The sequence below is a fragment of the Hoplias malabaricus genome, chromosome Y (assembly GCF_029633855.1).
Source record: "Hoplias malabaricus isolate fHopMal1 chromosome Y, fHopMal1.hap1, whole genome shotgun sequence".
NCBI classification, from domain to species: domain Eukaryota; kingdom Metazoa; phylum Chordata; class Actinopteri; order Characiformes; family Erythrinidae; genus Hoplias; species Hoplias malabaricus.
In genome coordinates this window covers 75,938,710-75,965,941 of record NC_089820.1, presented here as the reverse complement: position 1 = coordinate 75,965,941, position 27,232 = coordinate 75,938,710, and the positions used below count along the sequence as shown (strand labels likewise).

Genomic DNA, 27,232 nt, shown 5'->3' with positions numbered 1-27,232 from the left:
GCAGTTTTGTAAATACTATGCCTCGGGTGTCTTATTTTATGAAAGTGTAAAGGTAAGTTCTCAGTCTTAGGGGTTAGGTTTGTACACAGGACTGTATTTATGTTAAGAAAGGTGTTGCTTAGATATTTTCCTCTGTCTTTGCCTCAGCATTCCACCAAATGTAATATTTCATGGCTTTGTAGCATCATAACTGCATTACTCTTACTCAGGCCCAAAGAATGAGTACTTCAAATAATCCAGACACTAAAGCTAGGATAATGGATTTGGATTTTACTGTCAAATATAAACTATGATGAATAATCCCATTGTCCCTGTGAACTTTAAAGTACCAGCAGGACCAGGTACAGCAGATATAGTGTATAGATTATTTCACACTGAAAAGAAAGACACACACACAGCACCGGTATAACTGATAACTTAGTATTTATGTACTGCATAATCTGCCCCTCACATCCATATTCAAGACACTACATACGATATATACAGCACGTTCAGATATACACATCTGGCTCCTCTGGCAGAGATGAGCTCATACGTCAGAGAGGCGTCACATGGCAGACAACAGGACCCTCGTATTCACACCCTTTCCAGACCTGTGCCAGATGTTAATTGGATAGAGTGGTGTCAGACGCACTTTAACAGCCACACATCCCTTGCCAGTCCTTAATGAGCTCAGAGGACGTTAATGACTTCTGAGAACAGCAGATCAGTGGGTAAAAAAAAAGAAAAATGAAAGAACCGTAGAAAAAAAAGGCATGTGACAGTGAGGCAACACTTCTGGTGAAGGGCTGAGAGCGAGCTGAACAGAATGCCACTCTGTTTCCAGACAACAACCACTGAAGCAGTGGTGGTAAATTAAGAGTTTTCAAATGGTCCATGGGTTCAAGGTTGAATGATGTACAGTATTGTGCAATTAGTTCCAGTCAAACAGCCATTAAATACAAGCTATTAATTTTTCAGCATCAGGAAACACAGCCAGGTACATGTACGTATGTAAGAGAAAAATGCAGAACCTCAAGAACTAAATATATTGGTCCAAGTAATCCCAATCCCAAATTTAACCAGAACACTCTGAAATCTTCATCCACCATCTCAAAGATCCTAATATAAACTTTACATGTTTTGGCCTAAAATATTTAAAATTGTAATTTACAAGAATCGTTTTGGTGCTTTATAATGTCTTGCTAGTGTCTCGATTTCCTATAAATCGTTTAATACTATTTGAAAACTTTAACTTTATTTTCCTTTAACTCTAACGCTTTATGTTCAGGTTGAGATCTAACCTCCTCAGAAGTATCTCCTGGTGGCTACTGAGTTGTGCTGGGCCTATCATTCAGGTATCACCAGCCGTTTGAAGCCAGAAGCTCTTTGAGTAGAAAGGGTGGCCCTCCTTCTTCATCACAGAGAGCAAAGTGCTATATATCTATTCTTAATTGCTTGGAATTAATGAGTATTTATACTGGAATATGAATAAACTGATTTTTCAGTTCTGTATACTATATATAATTCTCTCTTGTTTAAACCATTCCCTTTAACTGATTTTAATAACCAGGCTCATTATATTTAGCAATGAACCCTGCATTAATGCATCTCCAAGTATGATTTTAACCCTTAGAAATCAGAGCTGCTGCCAGTGGCAGCAAAAGCAGGCTGTAATTTTACTACAGATGCATCAATAGGGGAATTCTAGGCCACTATCCTTTATGACTGTATTTGTCAATGCAGATACATAACCATTTACTGAATGTAAACTTTGGAACTAAATCTATTTGGTTTAGAAGTTCAGGTTTCAGGCCCATTACAGGGAAATATAACAATTTCCATAGGGTTACAGTAAAATGAACCTCTTCTGGAGTATAATACTTATACCAGCAAATACTGGTTTTAAATATTGCTCAAATCTATACATCTGTCTTATATCAATCAGTTATAGCTTAGGTTTATCTCAGAGAGTTAACCTTATCTTCCCTGTATTTACTGAATAATAAGCTTTAAAAATCATGTGTTTACTTAGAAAACCAACAAAGCCTTTAATCTGACCAGGGTCACAATACATTTTTGCATACACCTGTACGTTTAAAATAAATGTAGCCCAACTCTTTGATTTCTATGGGTTAATTGTGCACTTCATTGTGGTTGTAGGATGTAATATGACTTATTTTGCCTGTTTCTGTATGTGGATGTATGACGTTAGTTGAATGCAATGACAGATCCAATGTAGTGCCTCTCAAGCTCTACTAATCTCAATGGGTCCAACGTGGCTACATGGTTACATTACAGACACTCTGTAGTCTATATGATATTAGAGAATATAATAGGGATTACTCAGGGATTATGATAGACAATTTCTTCAGACATTTTCCATAAACTGGAAGCACTTTCCCCATTCTCCATTTTATGCGAATGCTAGTTTCAAAACCTTTCAAAAGCAAGTTTGAAGGTTATGGATAGCAGCTGGCCCTGACTTGAGGTCCTTCATCATACACGTACAGAGCAACATTCACACAGGCTCACAAACACTGTTACACACAAAAGAAAAAGAAACACAGTAGATATGTGGTTAAGGCATTCAACGAAATATTGCAGGTAGAGTTTACTTTAATCTCTTTGTCTGAGAGAGATTGCCATAGCAGTTCTTTTTCTGGTTGATTGCCATGAATGACCTTGTAGACAGCGAGCATTAAACCTGAAGATGAATGCATGGTCGATTCACACTCAAACGAAGATCAAGAGGGGGCAAACTGCTTGGAATATTAAACATGAGCAACGCAATCCTCTTTGGAAACAAAGGGCGTATTTGGTTGGGTATCAGTTCGTCAACATAAATCAATATTCTGGAGGAACATGGGAAGGGTCCACACATACAGAAATAGTCCAAGGATACATCATTTTGAGCTGAAAAGGTCCCTCCTTCTCTGACTTGTTCTTTGAGAACTGTCAAGATAGAGTAATTCTGAAGTTTCAAAATGGCTTCAGACGGCATCTACACAGAAGCTCTTGAAGAGTGCATGCTGTCTGTTTTCTTCCTCTTTCCACCTATCCACCTGATTCTGAATTGATAGGTGGTTTACATCACCCATTTGGCATGCCCTTCTCTTAAATGCCAATAAGTCTTGGAACGAGGGTAGATGCATCCCTTCCTTCAAACCCATACCTGCACTGACATTTGGAGATTTGACAGAAGGTCTACACCACCCCTTTTGTGCCTTGTGTTTTAGGAGGTTTCTCAGATAACAAGTCTGGGACCATTTCCCTCCCAAATTCAAATCCTGCAACGACCGTTTGCAGATTGGACAGAAGTTCGTCATCACCACTTTTGGCAAGAAATAGTGACATGTCTCTCATATTTAAAGTAGGGTTACCAAACCGTAAGTCTTGGAATGGGGAGCTGGTCCCCCTCCTTCTCAAACCCATTCCTGCATGGAGCGTTTGCAGTACAGTATGTGCCGCTGAGTGTCCTTCCTCTTGACACGGAAGACCGTATGCAACAGGACCATCATGCAGAGGGCCAGAACGCAGGGGATGGCGATAGCCACAGCTTTCTCAGTGCCGCCTGTGCTCTCCAGTTTACGGACGATGTCCACATCATCATGGTCGTAGTGTGGAGGATCTTCATCTTGTGGTGGGCTCCAGTCCCAGTCAGGGTCCGAGGGGAGGCCATCACAGCCCATGAAGTCCCGCAGGATAGACCGGGGGTAGCCAGGCTCCACTCGCAGACGATGGTTGTTGAACTTCCAGTATTCTTTACCCTTATAGAAGTATGTGAAGCCTGTGATGGCCACAAGAAACAGGATTTACTCATAAAGCAATGCCCCCCTTACTCTAAATATGTTGAATCATGTTTGGTATCCAAAGTTAGTTTCTTTGATTTTGCACTAACTAGCACTGCATACGTAATCATACATTTATATTCATTCATTCATTCATTCATTCATTCATAGTCTGTAACTGCTTATCCAGTTCAGGGTCGCAGTGGGTCTGGATCCTTCCCAGAATCACTGGGTGCAAGGCGGGAACACACCCTGGAGTGGGTGCCACTCCTAAACAGGATGACACACACTCACACATTCACTCACACACTCACACCTATGGACACTTTTGAGTCACCAATCCACCTACCAACATGTGTTTTTGGACAGTGGGAGGAAACTGAAGCACCTGGAGGAAACATACGTGGACACAGGGAGAACACACCAAACTCTTCACAGACAGTCACCCGGAGTGGCACTTAAACCTACACCCTACAGGTCCCTGGAGCTGTGTGACTGTGACACTACCTGCTGCGCCACCGTGCTGCCCATTTATATATATTAATATATACAGAAAATTATTACCTAAATATAAATAGTAGTAGCTGTCATCTTGAAGTCTAAATATTACATTTGTCTATGAAAGAGTATGTCAAAGGTAGGCAAGTCTTTCACAGTAAATACAATATTGATTTATTATAAAGTATATGGACATTTCATCAATAATATTTTCTGACTTTTATATTGCCCTTTATATTTACTTGCACATTTGTTTGAATAAGAATCATCAGTATTTTAGCCGCTAACTCTGTTAGCCATTTTGTGGATTTGTTCATAACAGTGGTTTTATTTTATTTATGTATTAATTATTTAGGACATTTAAGCATTCTGTAATATTCAAGTTCCAATGCCTGAGTATTCAAAATTTGATTGCTCTTTAAAGACGTATAATTGCATTATTACCCTCTTATATTATCATTATATCAGTGGCATGAAATGGTCTTAAAACCACAGTAATGTCTTGGACAATATATCAACCACAAAAAATAGCTATTGTGACAGGCCTAATCAAAAGCTAAAAGAGTATTTCACTGACAAAAACATCCTGTGGTGAATGATCTGTTGACATTAACCACAGCAATTGGGAAACAGATTAACAAGGACCTACCATTTGCCTTATCCACAAAGGCACCTTGGGGTGAGTCTGGGATGCCCTTCCACACCGTGATGGGTTTGGGGTAACCAGGGTCCATGCTCCTCATATCCTCACTGTACCTCCAGTATCTGAACCAAAGTGAGAGGATCTCTTTACTTACATACGAGCAAATATAATACAACAGAATATTTGCAATTGAACTAATTTATTTGACCTTACCTAATTTAATAATTTTAAGTATTGTGTGCATCATAAATAATTTGGAGACTTAGACAATAAGCAATTTTGAAAAAGTCAATAAACCCTGGAAAGCTACCTCCATGCTGTGATAAATAATTACTGTTCAATGGAATTAGCTCCAAACATATCTGATTTAATTAAGGACAATTCAAATGAGGAATTACAACCACTTCTTAAGAACTCTGATATTCCTCTAACAGTTTTACTGACCTGTCGCCTTTGAAGAAGTAGGTTTTGGCCACGTCTTCCCACCACACGGCCGTCTCGATATTCTGAGTGGGCATGCCGCTGCCGAATAGAGAAATATCCTGAGGAAATGTGGGCTGCAGAGTAGTATCCTTGAACACCCAGAACCGATGACCTTTGAAAAGAACGAAAAAGAAATCCACCTCGTCAGCAGAGTTTGTCAAAAGTAACATGAACTTTGAAATGGCATGAAACAAGGTATTCTGTTTCAAATGCCTGAGAAAGTATTATATAACGTCTAGAAGACAGCTCTAGCATGAGCTTAAATCAATAGAGTGCTTTAGAGACATAACAACAGACAAACAGCTTGGAAAGCAAAATCTATTTCAGTCAGACCTTGTGACATTAAACAATTAATAAAGTCTGAAAATGCTTCATCTGTGATCCATACTTTTAAACATTTTTTCCATTACTGTGATATTTAATAGATTTTGTTTTCTTTTAATTAAACAATTGATTCTCTGGCAGAGTGTAACTTCCAGGATGAGTTCTCACCTTTGAAGAAGACAAACTTTCCCTCACTGTTCTCATAGACAGCATCGATTTTAGGAGGTAGGCCTTTCCAAAAGTAGCTTATCTGCATGGGGTAGCCAGGCACCACTGAGTTATCCCTCACCCTCCAGAACCACTGGTCCTAATGACAGAAGACCATGCATTTAACACATGAAGGTTTACACATTTTTATTTGAACAAAGTGTTACACTTGATAATGCTTGGGCCCTAATGGAAATGGCTTGTAACTCAAACACTCACACACATAGGCCCCACTCTCTCACATTTAGAAGCTGCTCCATAAGGGCGTGCTATTCAGTGCTTCACATTCAAAGTGTTTTATGCACAGGAAAAAAAAAACTCGGAAAAGTGGAATAAAGAGACAGATCTTCAGTTGATATTTAAAAGGTTCAGATGTCTTGACATAACATTAAAACATCAGGCTTTCTGAAAATTTTCACAATTGCCTTGTATTCTAGCCATGTTCTAGGCTAAAGATTACTATAGCTGTTGGTAAGACTAACAGAAAACATTTTCAAGAGGATGATTTGGGGCTATGATATTTTTGGAAAACAACAAAACATAAAAACGAAACTCAGCTTTGGCTGTGCTCTTAGGGAACAACTCTCTGAAATGTGTTGAGTATGCCTTCTCCCTAGTCACTAATCCATCACGAAGGAAAAGAGAATTCTGGCTGTTTTTGAACACAAAAATAGCTTACCACAATCTGAATGTAAAAGAGTTGTATAATTATTATATATATATAATATATATATTTATTTTATATGTATATATAAATCTGTCTCAACATGTTAACTGATTCTCTCAGACTTTTGGGTTTTCTCAAACTCTTCTGAACCTAGCTGTCAAGCAAATGCATTAACCCGCCCTCTGGAAGCACATCCTACACTCTTTGAATTAGTACATGTGGTACTCCTCGTGTTTTAAAAGCTGTTGTCCCCTTAAGGACCACAGAGAGGCCAAATCGGATTAAGGCTGAGAGATCTTGTGAAGTTGCAGTGTTTTTACCTTGAAGACAAACAGCTCTTGTCGCAGGATGGCAAGTGTGTTGAAGCCTCCATCGCAGATGCTAGGCTTGGAGTTGGGGTTGGAGGGTTTGGACCTCTGTGGCGGTCGGTGAGGACGGCTCTGACGGTCATGCTTTCGCGGGTCAGAAGGAGGATGGAGGCGAGGAGGCGGGGCTGTAGTAAGTAATCTAGTTGGCTGAGGGTTTTTGTCTGGAGGACCTAGAATCAGTCAAATGAACAAAGACCATTGAAAGTACACCACCCTGCAATCTAAAACCAGCAGAATCTGTAAATAATTTTTGGACCATGTTCTACTATTTCTTATTATTTTCCCCTGAAGTCCACTATGATAACGAATGTCTGTTTTTATTTAGCATAATACCTTTATTATATATGAACATTTTATTTACACTTTTTATACCATAAAATAAACAGGCAATGTTTGTTATTGTGCCTGATATATATTTTGTGCCTTGTTCAAAAAACATCTGAATCAAAATTGGCATTAAAGTGAATTTCAGCTTCTCTTTAATGATATGCAGAATCTTTTGGATAGCCGTGATAATCCATTTGTGTCCTGGCAGGCAGGAACAGGACAACGTGTAATTGTTCTCTCATATATTCCACTCCATAAACTCTGTTACAGCTTGTCAGCTGCAGGGATGATCATATTATATGTTCAAGCTTGAGATATCATAGACACGATTTATCCAAAATGACCTGATTTTGCAGCCTAAATCCCATATAATGCCTGTATATTTTCACATTTTAAGAATCCTTACAGAGTAAATCAACGCTTCATTGAAAGTTGATGTGCATCAGTGTTACAAAAACTACTTTAGGATTTCACAATTTCACTCTCATACTATACCATATATTTTCTGGATGCCCTGCAGGTCATCGTGAGGCAGTTTGAAACTTTCTGTGTCCATGTACTGGTAGAAGGGGGCCATTATAGCAGTGGGGTCATTGGAGTGCTCCAGTCCCAGAGCATGGCCCAGTTCATGCACCGCCACCAGAAAAAGGTCATTGCCTGTGATAATACAGAAGGACAAATGAGACATATAAAGCACACTCTCTCTCTCTCTCTCTCTCTCTCTCTCTCTCTCTCTCTCACATACACACACAAACTAGATTACTGTAATAATAATGGCCATACACCAGTTAATTTCTGCATTTTGTCTACTGTTGGGTTTATATTGTCATATTGTGTATAAGTAAAAAGCAGCATCTGGCTTAGTGGTTCAGCAAGTCTTTGTATTTGTGTGAGATGTGCATACGTGTGTGTGCATGCAGCCATGGCATTTCAGTCCACCACATGCTTGGAGATAATATCCAGCAGTAAAATGCTGGAAGCACAGGAGGAGATCACAACATATGTGTGTGTGTGTGTGTGTGTGTGTGTGTGTGTGTTTGTGCATCAAGCTGTGTAGTTATGACTCGAAAAGATCAACATTCAAATGTTCGCCTAAGGGAGAATGCTGCTACATAACAAGCCATGTGTACATGCTGAAAACAACACACACACAAACACACACACACAGACACACACACACACACACACACACACACATATACACACACACATAACATAACATAGGCATGCATCAAGAGGCTCATGATTCATTTGACTCAGTAGTGTGTATTCAGGCTTGCCTCTGTGTCCAGTTTTGTCCAACATCACTGTATTTCCTGTTGCTTACAGTGAATCTTACATTGAATGGAACATACAGCATTTTGGCCAAAACACAAGTTAATTATTCTGAGTACTGTTGCATGTAATTTAAATAAATAAATAAAGAAACAAACAAACACACACACACACAGTTCCAGAGCCCAGTGCCAGGGGACATTATAGCTCTCAAAACGCCACTTGGCATTGAGCATGATGATCTCAAGTTACTGCTGCGAGTTTCCATTTTCTTTCATGCAAACTGTACCAGTTTAAGCACCCAGTCCTGGAAAATCCATTGGTAATCCATTCAAACAAACAAACAGCAGCCTGGCTCCACATATAGACAGTAGAGAAATATGTGGTCCGTATCTGCAAGAGTGCGGTCCCCTTTAAAGCTGGTTAATCAGGGGTGGTGTTATCTGAAGCACATGATAATGATAAAGAGGACAACAGAAGCCGATCAACGAAAGTTAGAGTGTCTAGCTGCTATGAGGCCAACAGACAGTGGAACAGTGGGCAGACGGCCCAACGATTTGTGGAAAATATCTAATTGAGAAGCATGAATGTATGTAATTTGCCAGAAGGGCAGTTAAGTTGAAATTATTCCCCTTAAAACGTAAAAAATATAGGACAGCTTTTTAACCTCAAGGACCACATTTAATTAACAACTTATTTATCATTAGAAAGTAAGAAGGCCCACAGGCCCACTTTTATAAATAAAACCTTTTTTTTTCAACAGAGCTGTTTTAGTTTTGTAGCAAGAACAATGTTTGTATGTTACTGATAACATATAAACAGAACAGATTAGGCTAACAAGTGCATGTGATGTACTAGAAATTCTGAAAAATGCATTAAAAATAGTATATGGAGTGCTATATTTGTTGCCGTTACTGATCACATAAAACATGCTGCCACTCAAAAATAATTATATATGACTATATTTATCACATAATATGCCATCGCTGACCCATTGGCTGCCCTCTATATAAGCCCAAGAACCACCAGAGGGTATTTCTCGACTCATTTGTGATCCATGCCTTAGTGTTTTAGAAACCCTGATGAAGAACATAATTAAAAGATTGCGATTTCGATATAAAAGCGATTAATCACTGAGCCCGAGGCTTGCAGAACTGTCAGTATTCATTAGGGGCGTAGCTGAGGTGCTCACTGTTGGCAGGAGATCGACTTAAAAGCCCTCTGTGTCCAGCGTTATTAAAGCTGAGTGCCTCAAAGCGCGACTCATGGCAAAGTGAAGGATCTGATTACCCTTCGGCTAATGGATGCTCATTGCAAACTCGTAGTGTCAAGCAACAACACCAACACACACACCCACAAACACACACACTGACTGGCCTTAACAAAACCACAAACAAAAACAGTGCAGCTCATTAAAAAACGAATTAATCACTGCATGCAAATGAAGTGATTATGCAAATCAGTGGAATTATGCAAAATGTTGCTGCTTTTAGTTTTGACACCACACATTTTTGTGATTCAGAAGTGCAGAAAATAAACCCTGACTGTACAGCTTAAATAGATCGCAAGGCTCAGCAACATAGCTCAATATCTTGCCATGAAATAGCTGCTGTTAACCATGCAGTGATTCTCACTTTTGATAATCATTACCTACAATGCTGTATATGGCCAGAGACCAACTTTTCATATATGTTGTTGGCCTGAAGTCATGAAATTTTTAGTGTTCTAACAAATTGCCAATTGCTGTCCAATTAAAAACGTGTACCTCCCAAATAGTAAATTTGCAGGAAAGGAAAATACTTCCTTAACTTTCAGTGGAAATGAATGTACAAAGAATTTTGGAGCATTTCTATTGTTGTGTAAACCAGAAATTGACAAAACTAGAGATACATGTTTTTTCTCAAAAATAACTTTAAAATAAATAACTTATACATAAGTATAAGCGTTTATGAAAGCGATTACAAATGCAACAGTATTTTGAAACTTTACAGATTTAGTCCATTAATCTAATACTAAAGTCTTAATATTTTAAATAAATTGTACAGAGGACATTTTTGGCACAATGTTCTATTATTTGCAGACATTCCCTTCAAATCAGCAACCTTTTTAAAACTTTTTGAATTTAAGATACAACAACAATTTAAATACAAACAGTATGTAAAAAAACCACCCTAACCTGCCGTTCTCTCACCATCATGGTTGGGGTTGCCCAGGGTCCATGGTTCATCGGAATCAAAGTGAGTGTCGCCTCCTATCCCAGGCCCGGGGAAGTAGGCGTGGGCCAGGAAGCCTCCTTCTCCATCAAAGGGTGAGCTATCGCCATGGAAACCAGATGCAAAAATGATGGTGATGTCCACATCTCTCTTACCGCTCTCCAGAGCGCTGTAAGGGACAGCTTCAAAGTTCAGCGGCGTAACACCCTGCCACACGTCGAAGGCTCGTCTGATGGCCTCGTGTGTCTCACGGGCCCCAACCTTAGGAGTCACATTCTTTATGCTGAAGAGAAAAACCATTAGCTGTTAGCTAGTTATTAAAGCTGTGAATAATCAATCAATCAAGTTGGTTATTCTTAATCTATACAAGCTTTATGCTATTTACCATAGTTACATTGGTTTGTACATAGTTACATTAGTTTGGTTATGTGATTTTTCATGTGAAATGAATGATAATAGAACCCTGACACAGAATAGTATACTTGCAGAAAGGAAGAATAAAGTCCAAGACCAAATCAAAGTGTATTTACATAGAAATAATGGGGTAATAAAAACTGGGACTGAAAATAAAACAAAGGATGATCTCTGACTTTTGCACAGTGCTGTGTAATCTCAAATCAGTTGTTTGGGCTGAGATTATGCTGCTGGTTAATATCGACCTGCCAGCTCCAGTATCCCAGACGTTCTTGAACTTCAGGGCTTTTGCACTTCAATTTCATAAGATTTACAGTTGTAGTATTGAGGGTAGTTCAACAAGCACTAAATTGAGATAAATAACCTACATCCTAATTACATCCACATGGAACAGCCCAATCTGAGAATGATCAATAAGTGTGCCGCTGTAGAGTAGGTCACTCTGCTAGAATATGACCAGGGCTGGTATGACATCTTACCACTGCTTTAAAATAGAACTGAGGGTATATTGATTCTTTATGCTGCTGACCCAGGAACAGCTGCCTCTTTCCAAATCTTTATTCTAATAATCATAAAAGTTACTACAAAGCTGGACTGAGAATAGCACAAGGCTGACCTCTATAAACACCAAAACAGGAGCTGTTAAAAAGATGGACTGCCACATAAAATGAGAAAACAACTCAGAAACGAGAAAAGTGTTGTTTTTTTTCATCCGCATTCCCGAGCGCTCAGAACCGAACTCTCCGAAGTGGCCCTTCCACAGGCGGCGGCTTTGCTGAACTTTGCACATTGAAGTCTTTATCTCTCGCTGACAGACAGAAAGAAACTGAAAATCTCCTTTGGCTCCTCCATTCACTTCTCGCTCTTTAGAGACCTGTCAGCAGACCGTTCCCGCCTGACAGGCCCTGGCCTCATTTACATTCCATTTGCATAGTTGTCCCATCAATTAAAAAAAATGGATTTGAATAAATCATTTCCGTTATCACCTGCTAAAACCAGGCAATTCTAAATTGAGGTGAGAACACCTATTTCCTCCAAGCCCTTCAGAGCGTAATCTCAAGGAAATTAAAACAGGTTCCTTGAAGGTTAAAGAGTCAATATTCCAGGGTATTTTATGCTTCACTATGTCTCCACTGCTGCGTGAGATATGGGCCAGCAGAGCTGAAGTTTTGCTGACTGCTGGCCTGATCGTTGTCCTAACTGTTCTAAGGGGCAGTTTGTCAAGACTCTGTTTCTGGCCTTTACACTTAGCACTTAGCATGATATAGTGCTTTTAAGCGGTCTTATAGTTTTATTTGAAAAGCTATTGTCACGGAACGGGCAAATGCCACAACACGCCCCTACCCCAATAGCTCCTTTCAACGCTTTCTCTAAAACAGAGCTGTCATGACTGAGGTTACACTGACTCTCTCACCTGTATGTGATGTGCGTGCGCTGCCACTTCTGACCAGTCAGAGCGTATCGCCGTTTCCTCGATCGCGAGCAGCATGAACTCCTGACCTGATCCGGCACCCCACATCTTGGCTTCTTCATCCAGCTGTGAGGTAATAAATAAAGAAATAAAACTGCCACGAAAAAAAACTGAAGTGGCACAACCCAAATGTCAATGTGTAAGACAATGCGAACCAATTATCTGCCACCCCTGCATGACACCTATCGACTGGTTTACAATGTCAATAATGCTACTAATGCTGTATCTCTTCTCTGACATAGGCTTATGTGTTCATTAGTTGCTTATACTCATATAAGATTCAACAAAATAAAAATAAATGTGAATTAAGTAAGAACCAATATACAAGACTGTATTTTTCTTGTGAATCAGACACATGAGTTACAGTCACCTAAAGAAATATTGTGTCTGATTTTGTTAGGTTTTGAGTCATGTTATTAGCAAGTGGCCTTATGCACAGTTTGTGGTCCTTTGTGTAGCTTTACTAACAGATTTTATTGAAGGTTGATTTTAGATTATTCATACTGTTGTTGAATAAGAGCTCTGAGCATACAGCACTCAGTTCTCTTATAAAGGTAAACGTATGATGATTTATTGCTTTTAGGCCTCTGTTATTGATTAGAATCAGAGCATATATAGTAGCGTGTGAGTGCCTATTGACAGTGTTTGTTTGTATGCATGCGCACACGTGCATGTGTGTGTGTGTGTGTGTGTGTGCTTACGCTATAGTGCTCTGGTCTAAGCAGCCAGTGACATTGAGGCCATAGATACGCTGCATGGAAGCGATGGCAGATTGGACGGTCTGAGCTGAACGCAGGTCAGCCATGTTGGGTTCAGCTTGATGGAGATAGCCATAGCGACTTAACCAAGCCTGGAAAAAAGTGTGTAGGGCATGTTTATACCTCAATATTACACCTATGGCCTCAATATAATAAAATAAACCTCTGTTCAGTTCAGCATTGGCCATATTTTCTAAAACAATAAATAAATAAATAAATAAATAAATAAATAAATAAATAAAAGATATATCACAGTGCACAATAAAATCACTGTGGGCATTGGACACAACCCACAAACTAAACATGCATGTTTGGAATAAAATGACTTAGCAGCACAATGTAAGATTTGGTATTTTTGCTCGTGAACTCACCCTAGAATTGTAAAGTGTTATTCACTTGTCCAACTTGAAATCAAGTCACATTTTTCCCTCACTTCCTCTACAGTTGTTAATATATATGGCTTGTGATGTTAAGCTTTACACAGTTCTTGGGCTCTCTGATATAAAACCTTTACACAAACCTTTATAATATTTGCTTGTGATGCACAGACTAGTAAAGGATGCAGTTCTCTCACTCTTGGCTGGATATCATCTATGCTTGTTTTCCAGCATTTCTCAGCCTCTAGTCAAGGCCTTTGATCTTGCTTGTTACTTTGACTACTCTCCTGTTTTTGGGCCCTTGGGCTTAGTTGCTCTTGTTTGGATTACAGCAGCAACCAAGCTCAGCCACTTTTGGAATTATAGTATAATATGTCCATATATTTATAGACACACTGGATAATTAGAGAATTCAGTCTCTTCAAGAAGATTTTTGTTTGCACTTTAAATTTTCTGCTTCATCATTATAAAAACGTCATGAGAAGGCCTGGGAGGACATTTTCTTACGGCCATGATATCTGCATATAGACTCCTATTAAAACAGCATGATGTTAGAGAAACATCTGACACATTTAATAAGACACAGCACATTCTGATTTGGAGTAGTTTTGTCCTTACACCCAAGACCTTGTGTATTTATGCTACATGGGATATATATACATGCAATCTTATCTTAGATTTGTGAAGAGAATAATGTATGGTATATTTGCATTTAAATTCCAACATCGCCAATGTGATAAAAATTGAGTTGTGATTGGAAACTTATTCCGCAGGCTGTAAGTTACCTACTGCCCAGAGTTGGCGTGTCATGGGCATCCACATTATCATACCAACCGTGAGATATAATATTACAGTTTTGATTTGTTTCCTCTGCCATGGAACAGCCTCAGCCATAACTGACAGCTTGTATATCACAGCCTACCTGGCATACCATAGTCATGTTGGACTTTAATAAGATTTCACAATGTCTGCAGGCTACAAGAGTCAGATCAATAACATAATACCCGAAGGCCAAAGCTTCAAACAAAAAACGCAGTTCACATTTTTGATGCTTGATTCTAGCTTTGACCAGTTTTCTCCGGTGAGGTCTAAGACTAAATATAACACAAAAGTGAAGTGAAACTGTCAGAAATATCAAGGGGCAAAGGGCTAACAGCTCCCATATTCAACACCTTGTCCATTAATGCAAATATATATCAATTGTAGAAAACTCATAGAACATTGGTATGACTCCACTATATCCTTACGTAGAAATGAACTGTTTGCTGCTGTTATTCTCACATGTCTGTATTTAATGAAGAACAGCCAGAAAATGTTACTGTCTATTGATATTAGCTCAGAATACCATAGGGGTGACAGCAAAAATATCATAGCAAAGATATCACAGATATATATATGCTCTGTTGGTTTTGACAGTTTTTCACAATTTTGGCCCAAAATGTGAAATGCTAAGCCTTAACAGGCACAGTTCTCCGATGTTGTTTCCTACACAGGGCATATTTCAGAATTGGGAAATTAGTTCTGTTAGAAACACTTCATTTAGACTTTTATGCACCAGAATGCTGAACCTTTTTTAGATACTTATTCAAATCAAATAATTATATGAATCAATTTAATTATAGGGCGCCACAGTGGTTCAGCAGGTAGAGTGTCGCTGTCACACACTCTGGGTGACTGTGTGTGAGGAGTTGGTTGTGTTCTCCCTGTGTCCGCGTGGGTTTCCTCTGGGTGCTCTAGTTTCCTCCCACAGTCCAAAAACACGAGTTGGTAGGTGGACTCAAACATGTCCAGGTGTGAGTAAATGTGTGAGTGTGTGTCGCCCTGTGAAGGAATGGCGCCCCCTCCAGGGTGTGTTCCTGCCTTGCGCCCAATGATTCTGGGCCCACTGCAACCCTGAACTGGACAAGCAGTTACAGACAATGAATGAATGCATTAATTTCACTATAATGGAGCTGGAAGCATAAGCCTGGTCTACAGGAAGGAAGCAAACTGATATTAGTAACTATAAATCGCTATTAACATGTCTCTGATAAGAAGCAAGAACATATTTTATATGGATGAAGGAGGCTGCTGTGATTAGTGGTGGAAAAGAATGGGGCTGTTCCACAGTTGACACAAGCAATTCATTTAACTGGCTTAGGTTCTGCTTAGAATTTGAATATTAATGTCATATAATGTGCAATGGCAATAGTAAAACACGTGGCAAAGGACAGTGTGTAAGTGCTATTCTTTATAGCTCTCGTTAATGGTGCAGTGCTTGAGCTTCACCCTGATTCTCAGGCAGGGGACATAACATTGAGGCCTATAGCGGAGTGAGAGAAGCTGATTACTTCTGGCTTTTAATAATTCATCAGGAGAAAACGCAGAAGCAGCAGGGGTTTGGCTTGTGTCTAGATACACAGAGGAGTGTTACCATGGTGAGAGCCATACATGCAGTCAGCTCTGTCGTCAGATCCTCAGCACGTCTCAGTCATGCTGTCTGGCCCACTCGCTTTAAACACACACACGTAACGCCACCACTGAGAGCCAATAAAGAATGAATTTACCAAATACAATATGTACACAGTGCAAAATCCGAATGAGAATTGGGGACACGCACGCTTTTCCCATTCAGCCTCAAAGAATGCAATCAGCAAATCAACTGCAAAACCAACATCTATTTCCCAGCAAACAGAACCATTAATAGATCCACTTTCATTTGGTAAACACGTCAGTAATCTTGATCCTACACATCCTGACTTTAATAACAGGGCCGTCACAGGATGGAACAGAATGAATAAGGCTGCACTATTCTCTAGGTGGACCAGAGTGGTGTAGACCTTCATCGCCTCTGTCTAACTTTTACAATGAAAAATGATTTCTCTCCTATCTATAATAATGGAATACAACGAGGGCTGAGAAGCTATATTAAACTGTTATTATTCAATATTATGAATCTATTTCAGACCATTGCAAACTATGCCATAGTTTTTTTTTATCTCAATCCCAGGAATTCCCTGAATTTGGGAATGAGATGAATGTTATTCAACCTTCAGTACATTGCATCTAACCTGTGTAATAGAGTAATACAGTTCAGTACGAAGTTCACTGTTTGTATACAAAAAGTACACAAGTGTCTAACAGCCTACTGAAGGGCGGAAAACAAGGACCATGAGTATAATAGCATTATATTCAAAGCAGGACCATATATTTTCATTAGCAAGTATGGCTATTAAAAAATATATATACAAAAACACTATAATTAAAAAAGTAATGTCTTTACTGATATCCTGTAACTCTGTATGCATTTCAAAGAGTTCTGCCTTAATATAGACTACATAGCATCACCCAGTTCATATAAAATTTAAATCAGCTTTCTGATTCTGCATCCAATCAGTCCATCTTGCAAAGAGTGATTTAAAACTGCCTAGAAATGAGGAGTTAAGTCTGCTGGATAAGCAGCAGCTTTCACCAAAATCAAGCGTCATTCTTTTGACGAAAGGAAAGTGTAATTGAACACAACTTGATGTTAATCCATGTCCATCATTTCATCTTATCACTTTTCGTATGGAGATAAATGTTGAGCCAGTGAGCTGGCTGGTGCCGTGTTCAAAGTGCTTTGTCATGTCGCTCGCCTCCAGTTCCTGCCTAATTCTCATCATTTAATGACAACACAAAAATTAGCAGCATGGGAAACCTACAGAGATGTACTTGTGGCAGATGGTGTGAATGAAAGAATAACAACTAAAGCACTTGGAAAAATGACAAGCCTATCTCCAATGTGCTGTACGACAGCTCCTTTGAACAGTGCAACAAACAGACATACATACATCGATCAGCCATAACATTATGACCACCCACTTGTTTTTACACCCACTGTTCATGCAGGAGCACTTTGTAGCTCTACAATTAAAGACTGTTGTCTATATGATGCTTTGCATACTTTGTTTCCCCTTTTTCACCCAGTTCTTCAATAGTCCAAACTGAAACAGAGCAGGTGCAGTGGCACCGGCGTAGTGGTGGTGTGTTAGTGTGTGTTGCACTGGTACGAGTGGATCAGACACAGCAGTTCTGCTGGAGATTTTAACTACCTCAGTGTCATTGCTGGACAGGGAATAGAAAATATTCAGCTGACAGCATCCTGTGCCCACTGATGGACTAGAAGACAACCAACACAACTGTGCAACAACTGTATCTGACCTTACAATGAGGCAGGAGGAGTGATGAGAATAATCCACCACCAAAATCATACCTGGTCTGTGGGAGTCCTGACCATTGAGAAACAGGATGAAAAGGGGTGAAGAAGTGTGCAGAGCATCAGATAGACTATGCTATGTAATTGTAGAGCTATAGAATGCTCATGTATGGTTAGTTAAGCTGAGAATATGGACAGTAAGTGTAGAAACAGGGGGGTGTTCATAATGCTATATTGGTTTGATGTAAAGGCTGCATGTAAAGGAGTTCAATGCATTCTGAAAGAGTCTTCTGGTGATGAGCCAATGTCAAGACAGATAGGACTGTCATAGTCTTTGAGTAAACAAGAGTCTCAGGGCCACACAAAGACATGCCTGGTCCCTTGAAAAATTCTTTTGAATGAGGTGTCTCTCTCTATTTCTCTCTGTCAGCCTCTCTCCCACTCTCTCAAGTCAAAGATACCAGCAGGTGTTTTATTAAAAAACATAATCTCAGCTATATTTCATATAGCTGAGATTTTTGGAGTCCTTTAATATTAAGAATGCCTGTGCTCCGTTATTATAAATATTTCCTGATTACTTGCTTGCATTCACATTTGCATTTCAGTCTGCCATCTGAAGCAGATCATTTGATTGCATCATATGAGAAAGCGTCTGTGTGCAATCTTCAGCTGGAAGTTTACAAATATCCCTACACACATATGCATCTAATTTAACTCAATAAATTGTTGTTGTTTTGTTGGTTTATTGTCAGCAATTACATATTCCTTCCTTGGCTGGGCTTGTCACTTGTGATCCTGTTACTAATTGGTTTGGAACATATTAAGAGTTGTGGCCTGGGAGCAAAACTAAAATTAAAAGTAAAAACCCTTTCCAGGAGTTCATTCCAGCAGTCTGATTTTTTTTTTAATCTCAAACCAGCCTCATACATGTCAGGGCAGATGAAGCAAAATTCTGGGGTAGATTTGTACGCCCTCATTCATTCATTTAAATTGATAGTGTGCAATTTTTCATTGATTTGGGAAATACAAGAACATCAAATTTCCTTTTTTGACAGCCTTAGACAGGAATGAGGGGCAAAAAACCCCCAAAAAACATAACCTGAAGATCCCTATGGAAAAAAAAGCAATAAGCTATTCTCCTTCAGAGCACTCAGCCTATTTCTCGTCTCTGCCTCTCCACTCTCGTTTGCATCTTGCAGCAAAACAGCCAATCAATGAGGGCAGCTATGCGAGGCAGAGTAGCGAAATGGAGCTGCTGCCCAACATTAGCTGCTACTGTTTCCACACAAACAAAGGAACTTCCACTTTCTCTGCTGAGAAGCTAGCATTAGCTCAAAACATAAATATCCACATTTCCTCAGCCATCACCAAAGAGAGCTCCCCTGCTCAGGTAGTGAGACTGTGAATTGGCCAGAGGTAGATTTCAGAAACCGGCCAATTGTGAATTCAGAATCAGAACTGGCCAAGGGCAGATAGGCTTTGTCCACAGCTTTTTAGCAACAAACGGCCACCAAAGTAGGAAGCATCCAGCTGCAAAGACTCAGATATGTACCAGTTAATACTTCCTAGCTCACATTCTATTTTCCACTGTCTGTATCTATCCTCTTGCAGCAGTTATACCAAACATCCTATTTTACGTGACACAATATAAGCTTTGGAGTCTTTAAGACACAGTGGATCTGTTTTGTTTTTGTAAAACAGGTAAGCATTCACTAAACTAATAATGAAATCACTCCACAAAGCCATTGCAGATGCAGATGCATTAAAAGTGATCATCCAAAATATGGCTCTCTATATCTCTGTAGTCTTTCATAATTGTTTTACTCAATGCCTCTCTATCGGTATCCTCTGAGCCACAAATAAAATGGGCCCATATTGAGGCTGCTTTAGAAAACTGACCAATAGTAACCCAGTAACATTAGTAAGAGTACAAGACATAAAAGGCCTTTTATGTTATACGTAATAAGACTAAAAATGGTTGCACCATCTATAAAATCCCAGCCAATTGCTCCTGCATTTTAGCTGAAATAATGAAACTGCACCAAATCCTGCCCAGATACAGATGCATTAAAGTGATCAAAGATGCCCATATATACTACTTATATATGACTACTTATAACTGAGAGCACAAAGTATTTTGGTCATAAATATAATACTTATACATATGCAGTTATTAATTAACTAGGCTACACTAGGCTTAATCCCAGTCTAGGAAGCTAACAATATATGTCTAAATATATCTGCTATACTTTTTCACATATTGCTCATATTTACACATCATTTATACAAAACTTCACAGAAAGGCATTGCCAGTAGACTTTGACACACTGAAGCAGCAACACATGAGCTTAAGGTCAACATGCCTAATGCTTTGAGGAGTTTAATGCCCCCCAACACCGGGCTGCAATGTGGTGGAACTATGTTCTCTGCAGCAATGAAACTCCTTCCAATACCTTTGCAATAAGATGGATAGGATCACATTCAGGACTAATGGTCCAACATCATCTTACATACTTGATCTCACTAATGCTTTTCTGGGTGAATGCTCACAGCAATCTTCTAACATCTAGTGTAAATCTATCCCTAATGTTTAGAAGCTGTTACTGCAGCAATGGTGGAAAAAATACACTATCAATACCCTTTCTGTCAAAAGAAACATTAGGTGCAACAGTGTAAACCATTATACTAAAAAGTATGTATTCTACCTCTTGTCCACAATTAACACAGTCCTGGGGTCTTCACTTGCTTTGTTCAAAATACCCCAAGGGTCGAACAACTCAGCCACTTCTATTTATGAGCACTGTTTTTTATTTCTTTGCTTTACATAAATACAGGTCCAGCACTGTGATTGGTGAGACTCAGAAGAAGAAACGGGACAATTCTGAAGTGCATACCATCTGTTTAGAACACAACACGAAATCAGAACCACTTATTTTAATTCATATTTTCTGACTGGTTTGTCTTGTTTCACAGTATCTGGGCTGGTGGCATCCAGATCCCCACATGAATGGGTTAATGCACTGAAAAGGGGGGAGTCTATTGTTTATAATAAGTCCCTTTTAACGCATATCAAAACATGGTTGTGCCTACTGAAATCCTAAGGGAAGGCCATGCTCTGAGGGCATCCAGGATGAACAGCTGCCTCCTTTAGCCCAGCATCCTTTAAGCTAATCCTGGCTAAAGAAAAGTTCCACCTGCTGAGCTGCCATGCACCATCCCCTTACTCATCTCACACACACACACACACAGAGAGAGAGAGAGAGAGAGAGAGAGAGAGAGAGAGAAAGAGAGAGAGAGAGAGAGAGAGAGAGAGAGAGAGAGAGAGAGGGAGAGAGAGAGAAAGAGAGAGAGGGAGAGAGAGAGAGAGAGAGAGAGAGAGAGAGAGAGAGAGAGAGAGAGAGAACCACACTGAAGTCCAGTGACCTGTGCACTCCCGACTCAGCGGCTGCCAACCACTGTAACTTTGTCACTGGACGATGCGACAAGACAGCAGAGCTTGCATGAGTGACAGAGAGAAAAGGGAAGGTGAAAAGATGTGTTTATGTGAACTTGTTTTTCTATCTTATGTGAATGAAAATGCCCTAATTTTCTAAATAAATAAATAAATAAAACAAGATAACAAATGTGTATATGTACATACTTATATAAATCTTTATATATCCTTTATACATATATTTCCAGTCAAAACACAAGGAACTACTCCTCACATCTCAACTGCCTTGTAGAATCTTTCTCATCTGAATCTTAAATCCCTGAAGAAGGAAACTGGGAAGAGAATAATCCACTATGGAATAAGGATATGGAATAACGGGAGAGTCAAAGCATAATACATTGAGAAGACAAGGATGTATACTTTGTGTATATCCTTCCATTGAGAAGGCGCAATTCTATAGGTATTAAACAATGTAGAGCTGTCAAACAAAATAAAAAGGACACCTAGGGTCTTGGTGTGAGGCGCTAAGGAACTGTGTATGACTGTGTATGTAAGTGAGTGAGATACAAGCCAAGACCACATTACATGTCACATGTAAAAAAAAGGAGTAAGGTTAAATTTGTGATTTCAGTAAAAGCCTTTAATTTCTATGCATCAGTATATCAGACAATATATCAAACAGGTGTGTGTGCGTGCATGTGTGTGTGAGAGAGAGAGAGAGAGAGAGAGAGAGAGAGAGAGAGAGAGAGAGAGAGAGAGAGACTAAAGAATGCTTACAGTATGATTGGTGACCCCTGCTGTATAACATGAAGGATTAATGGTGAAATAGTAAGAATGAATTATATCAAGCCCAGGGCATGACCTGACTTTGACTGCCATTAATTGGCATGACTCGACCTGATTTAGTGCCACAGAAAAAAAAACATGTATCAAGTGTTTTCTTTCTGTTCCATGACAAAACCTTTATCCACTACCACCACCACTGCAAGCCTGACAATGGGAAACATATTCCCCCAGAATGATTATAATAATCCTCCGGGCAAGGTTCTCTTTGAGAAAACCCACTGGTGCTTACCGTCAGGTTTCGGCCCGCTCTGGCCCTAAGGAATATGGGCCAAAGAAACCAGGCGGATTACATAATGCGCTGGAGCTCCTCAAGTCTTTATGTGGTACACATATATCATTACGGCACTGAGACCAGGTAGTTATTCAAAGCCTGATGTTCCATTTAATATCTAAACTCAAAAAGACTTGAGCGTATAACAACCTACACTCCAGTACAAAAGCAGCAGAGTGAAAGAGGGTCTGGGTCAGAAGCAGAGCAACACTGCAGCTCCTGTACCTCATCCACCCACCCGCTGCTGCCTGGGATCTAAAAGCATACACAGTTATGAGATATGTATAGGCTTGGCTTTAATCTCGCTAAACGGTGGTCAATTCTCTACACTAGCACAGACAGCTTTACTATAACCTACTTGATATGACAGTGCTGTAAGCTTAATGCGGAGGAGTCTGCAACTGACTGTAGGTGGATTGTATATTATAGAACACAATACAGTACAGTACAATGTAAGTCATATTACTATTTTAACATTAACATTTACACTGTGGCCTTCCTCTCATTTTTGTCTAAGCTAGACTTCAATAAACACTGATATTTTACAGCAGAGATTCATCAGTGTAGATGAGTAGCTACACTTCCACTTTAATACATGATAATTCAACAGTGTTGAATTAACACACACCAGTGTTCAGCTGTTTATTTGTGTCCATCTGGACTTAAATAAACACCACTGTTTAAAGGTCTGATACCAAGAGAAAATGATGACCAATCAGGTTCAATTTCAAAATGTATAATTGCTCAATAGTACATATGATCTACACGCATCCTACGCTGGAAACAACATGTGTAAAATGCATTTTTTTTCTGTCAGGGTCGCAGTTGGTCCAGTGTCTATCCGAAATCATTGAGCTCAAGGCAGGAACAAACCCAAGGAGCACCTATCCATCACAGAGCAACACTCACCTAGTCACTCACACACTCACACCTAAGGACACCAGAGGAAACACATGCAGACACTGTGAGAACTAGTGCTGTGCCATATGTGCCGTATCGTTCACAATATTATTGTCATAATTTTTAAAACAATTTTAAAAAATTTATATCGTGATTTTAGTGATATTCTGACTTGTTTATGTAGTGATGTCATTCAGTTACCCATAATACAGCATGCGCTCTTTACATGAGTCATTTAGCCACAGTGAAGTACGGTGGAAAGTGGCTTGTGGAGGTGGTTTGGTTGTAAAATATCAGATGTACAATAAACCATGGTATTATGTTAGAAATGAAAATTTAAGCCTTTAATTTTATTAATAGATATCAAATATGTAATTTAATACAATTCATATTAATATAACATTAATTTTGTTGCTGTGTTTTTGAAAGTATATAAATAAAATGTGTAGATGTACTACTGTAATGTGTAATGTATTAAATACCAGCGTTAATTCAGGGCTCTAATGTCAGCTAGACACTCATTCAACATTTTAAAGTTACCTTGTAACTGTTAGTATTAATTTAACACTATTCTTAATTTGCTTCAACAATGTCCTATTAGGTAAACATTAGCTACCATATACACTTAAAAATTATGGCTCTTAATCAGGCCCTCTGAAATAGCTTAAGACAAATATCTAGGTATATATTATGTGGAGTATCTTTAAACTTAAAAGTTTTTCATTTTTATTCATTTAAAGGTACAGTCAGTTTCGACAGAATGCCGATGTGTGTTATTGTAGTTCACCTGCGTAGCCACCAGAGGTCGCGTATCACGAATCCCACCCACTGCCATAGTGCCTTAACATTATCTCCACTGGCAAAGCAGGCGAACCACAACAACAAAGATAGCCAATGGAGTGTAGTTTGCCACACAGGTTTTCTCAGACAGGGATGTGCTGATACACTGCCGAAATACCCATGTTTAAACCACGTTCTTTATTTTAGTTTTTCTGTACTAGTAAGAGAATTAAATGAATAGTGTACACTACTCTAAGTCATTTTGTTGGTAAGAGAACACTGTAATTAGTGCCATAATGTTACTGTTGTATGAGCAGCATCTGAATTTGACACTGTAATACTAGCTTCATTCAACATTTTTCGTAGCAGCATTAATATTAGCTTCAAGATCCCATTTAAACCAATCATAGATTTCTTGCCTAAGGTTAGACATTCTCAGTAACTGTTCAAGAATGTATTCACTAGGCTTAAGTTGGTTCCTTATTTGGATTTATTTATTCCACCTTAATTGAAAATAATTAGGATGATTTTGGCGCATCATAACTACATCTCAATAGATTATAATATTAAAAGAAAGGAAGGTGTATAGTACAGGCCGTGGAGGCTGAACGCTTGAGATGTCAATACAGCACTGCTGCACCATTTAAGGTGGAATGGAAAATAAGAAAGAAATCAGTCTCAGCTTCTTCCACAGCCTTGTTTTCTTCCACGGCCACAATATCACCGTACAGAAGAAAAAAATTGGGGATTGGGTTTTTACCTCGGCGTTAAAATGATCCTCTCCGCCCGAACACGCTACGAACAGTGGAACGATGAGCCACAGCAGCGCCGCGAGCGCGACCTCGAGCCTCGGCGCCGTCACGCGCATCCTAACGGTCGTTTTCCAACGGTCGTTCCGTTCCTCCTCGAATCAAGGGCGCCTTGCTGGTTGGGTTTCTCCTACTCACTCCGCCACACCGCCTATAATGAGCAGCATTTCTGAACTTAACGAATGAAAATGGTCTTTTTAAAGTCTCCGACTCCCCGTTAACCGCATTCCCTGGCTGGACCGAGAGCCGTGCTGCTGCTCGCACACATTCCGAGGCTTTTCTCCCGTCAGCCGCGCAGTAGCACCGCGGCCAGCAGCAGCAGCAGCAGCCTCAGCAGCAGCGGCTCGCGGCTTGGCAGGATATGCGCATGTGCAAGCAGCAACTCTTCACCACGTTCATTCTCAATCTGTCAATTCATAAAAAACACACACACACACAGAGCGAGAGAGACAGAGAGAGAGAGCCTATTCTCAACGATCCGGAGTAAAGTGGTTATGCAAATGACATAACGTATATCTATCTATCTATCTATCTATCTATCTTTCTATCTATCTATCTATCTATCTACCTTGCTTGCCTGTCTATCTCTATATCTATATAAATAGCGTTTTTAGCTTGATATTTCATTGTTACAACAACAATAACAACAGTAATCTGAGGCTCCTGCTGGAAATAGAGTTAAGTGAACAGAGACAAGTAAAATAAAAAGTTATGGTATCAATACTATTTGCGTTTATAGTTATAGTATTGTTTTCATGACCAAATTAACATGACTTGTTCAGATAAACAGATTTATGTATAAATAAGCCATTCCTTTAAGTAGACTTTCCATTTTCAAAGGAATCCGCCGGGATGTGGCTTCTGTAACCATTTCTTCCTGATCAGGCTTGCAGTGTGTTTACAGACTACCCAGGAACACAGGACAGGGCATCACACACACACACAATCACTCTCACGCTCACACACAGGGACAGTTTCATACATTCGACACTTCACATACCACCATGAGCTTGGAGGAAACCCACACACTCACACAGCCCTCACAGAAAGTGACCCAAGGCGGAGAGTGAGCCCACACAGCCCCAGAACCCTGAAGCTGGGTGTCACTGACACTCCTTGCAGAGCCTCCATGCCGCCACTAACATAGTTTCAATCAGTGAATAATTAGTGTGAAAATCTCTAGAAAGCGGAAATTGTCAGATCAATCTGTGACTATAAGCGTCGCCACTAGATGGTGCTATTTCACTGTGGAAATTTGGTGAGTGACCTGACGAACACCACAAGTCTTTATTATTAATATTAGCAAAGGGAATGAACTTGATTTACCCGCACTGTTTCTTTTAGGCTTAGTAAAGCATTACCTAGAAACAAAACACTGCATTTTGAGGTTTTAGGTAACTATGGATAGGTCTGTAGGAGCACTGTGTTTCAGGTCAGTTCATTTAAACAGAGATCAGAGCTTTATTTATGTGAGGAAACTCAAATAAGTCCAGAGGCTTCATCAGGAGTCTGACTGTAGCATCATGTATTTAATTTCCAGCCAAAAATTCATTTAAACAATTTATACATTTAAAAGACATTAATCCCAAGTTATTCAATACAACATGCTATTCTCTTTAAATATCTGCCTTTCTTGAGACACCAAAAAATAACAGACAGCAAGAATAACTTTTCTATTATATCTGTGGGAATTATATAATGAGAAGTGACCGATATTTCTGCACAGTATTCTATGAAGAATAGAGAATGATACTAGAAAACTGTGAATCACAACAACAGCTGTTTTACAGCTCCAGGGTCTTGGGGTTGTGGGTTCACTCGCCGCCTCAGGTCTCTGTCTGTGAGGAATGAGGTGTGTTCTCCCTGTGTCTGTGTGGGTTTCCTCCAGGTGCTTTCGTTTCTTCCCACAATCCACAAACACTTGTTTGTAGGTGGATTGGCTATTCAAGTGTGTTTATGTGTGAGTGTATAACTGAGTGAGTGAATGTGTGAGTGTGTGACTGAGTGAGTGAATGTGTGAGTGTGTGGTGCCCTGTGATGGACTCTGTCCAGGGTGAGTTCTTGCTTCGTGTCCTTAGATTCCCTGTAAGCTCATGACTCTGAACAGGATGAAGCTGTGACTGAATATAAAAGAATGAACGAATAAATACAGCATAGATCTATAGAATACAGTCAAAAGATGCCTTTACAGCAGTGAATTGGAGCTGTAAAGCAGAATACAGCG

General features: G+C 39.5%; 1 protein-coding gene across 2 annotated transcripts; it reads right to left on the bottom strand.

Annotated features, from left to right (window-relative positions):
- Window positions 1-415: 415 nt before the first annotated feature.
- On the bottom strand, window positions 416-25,298 carry LOC136677983 (matrix metalloproteinase-16-like). 2 transcript variants are annotated; one of them, XM_066655715.1, is made up of 10 exons: window positions 24,960-25,298; window positions 13,362-13,510; window positions 12,604-12,726; window positions 10,739-11,058; window positions 7,783-7,944; window positions 6,913-7,130; window positions 5,887-6,025; window positions 5,356-5,506; window positions 4,918-5,033; window positions 416-3,769 (listed from the first exon to the last, which is right to left on the bottom strand). In XM_066655715.1, exons 1-10 carry the CDS (start codon window positions 25,065-25,067, stop codon window positions 3,405-3,407), a joined length of 1,851 nt encoding a protein of 616 aa, XP_066511812.1. In that variant the 5' UTR covers window positions 25,068-25,298; the 3' UTR covers window positions 416-3,404. The 2 variants fall into 2 exon arrangements, with proteins under 2 accessions (XP_066511812.1, XP_066511813.1); XM_066655716.1 differs by having other exon boundaries at window positions 10,754-11,058.
- Window positions 25,299-27,232: the final 1,934 nt, after the last annotated feature.

Excerpts from the sequence above, each read along its gene's own strand:
- LOC136677983 (XM_066655715.1), bottom strand. The coding sequence starts at position 25,067 with ATGCGCGTGACGGCGCCGAGGCTCGAGGTCGCGCTCGCGGCGCTGCTG. Across the intron at positions 13,511-24,959 it reads AGGATCATTTTAACGCCGAG|GCTTGGTTAAGTCGCTATGG; the intron begins GTAAAAACCCAA and ends ACTTTTTTCCAG. Across the intron at positions 5,034-5,355 it reads TACTTCTTCAAAGGCGACAG|ATACTGGAGGTACAGTGAGG; the intron begins GTCAGTAAAACT and ends ACTTTGGTTCAG.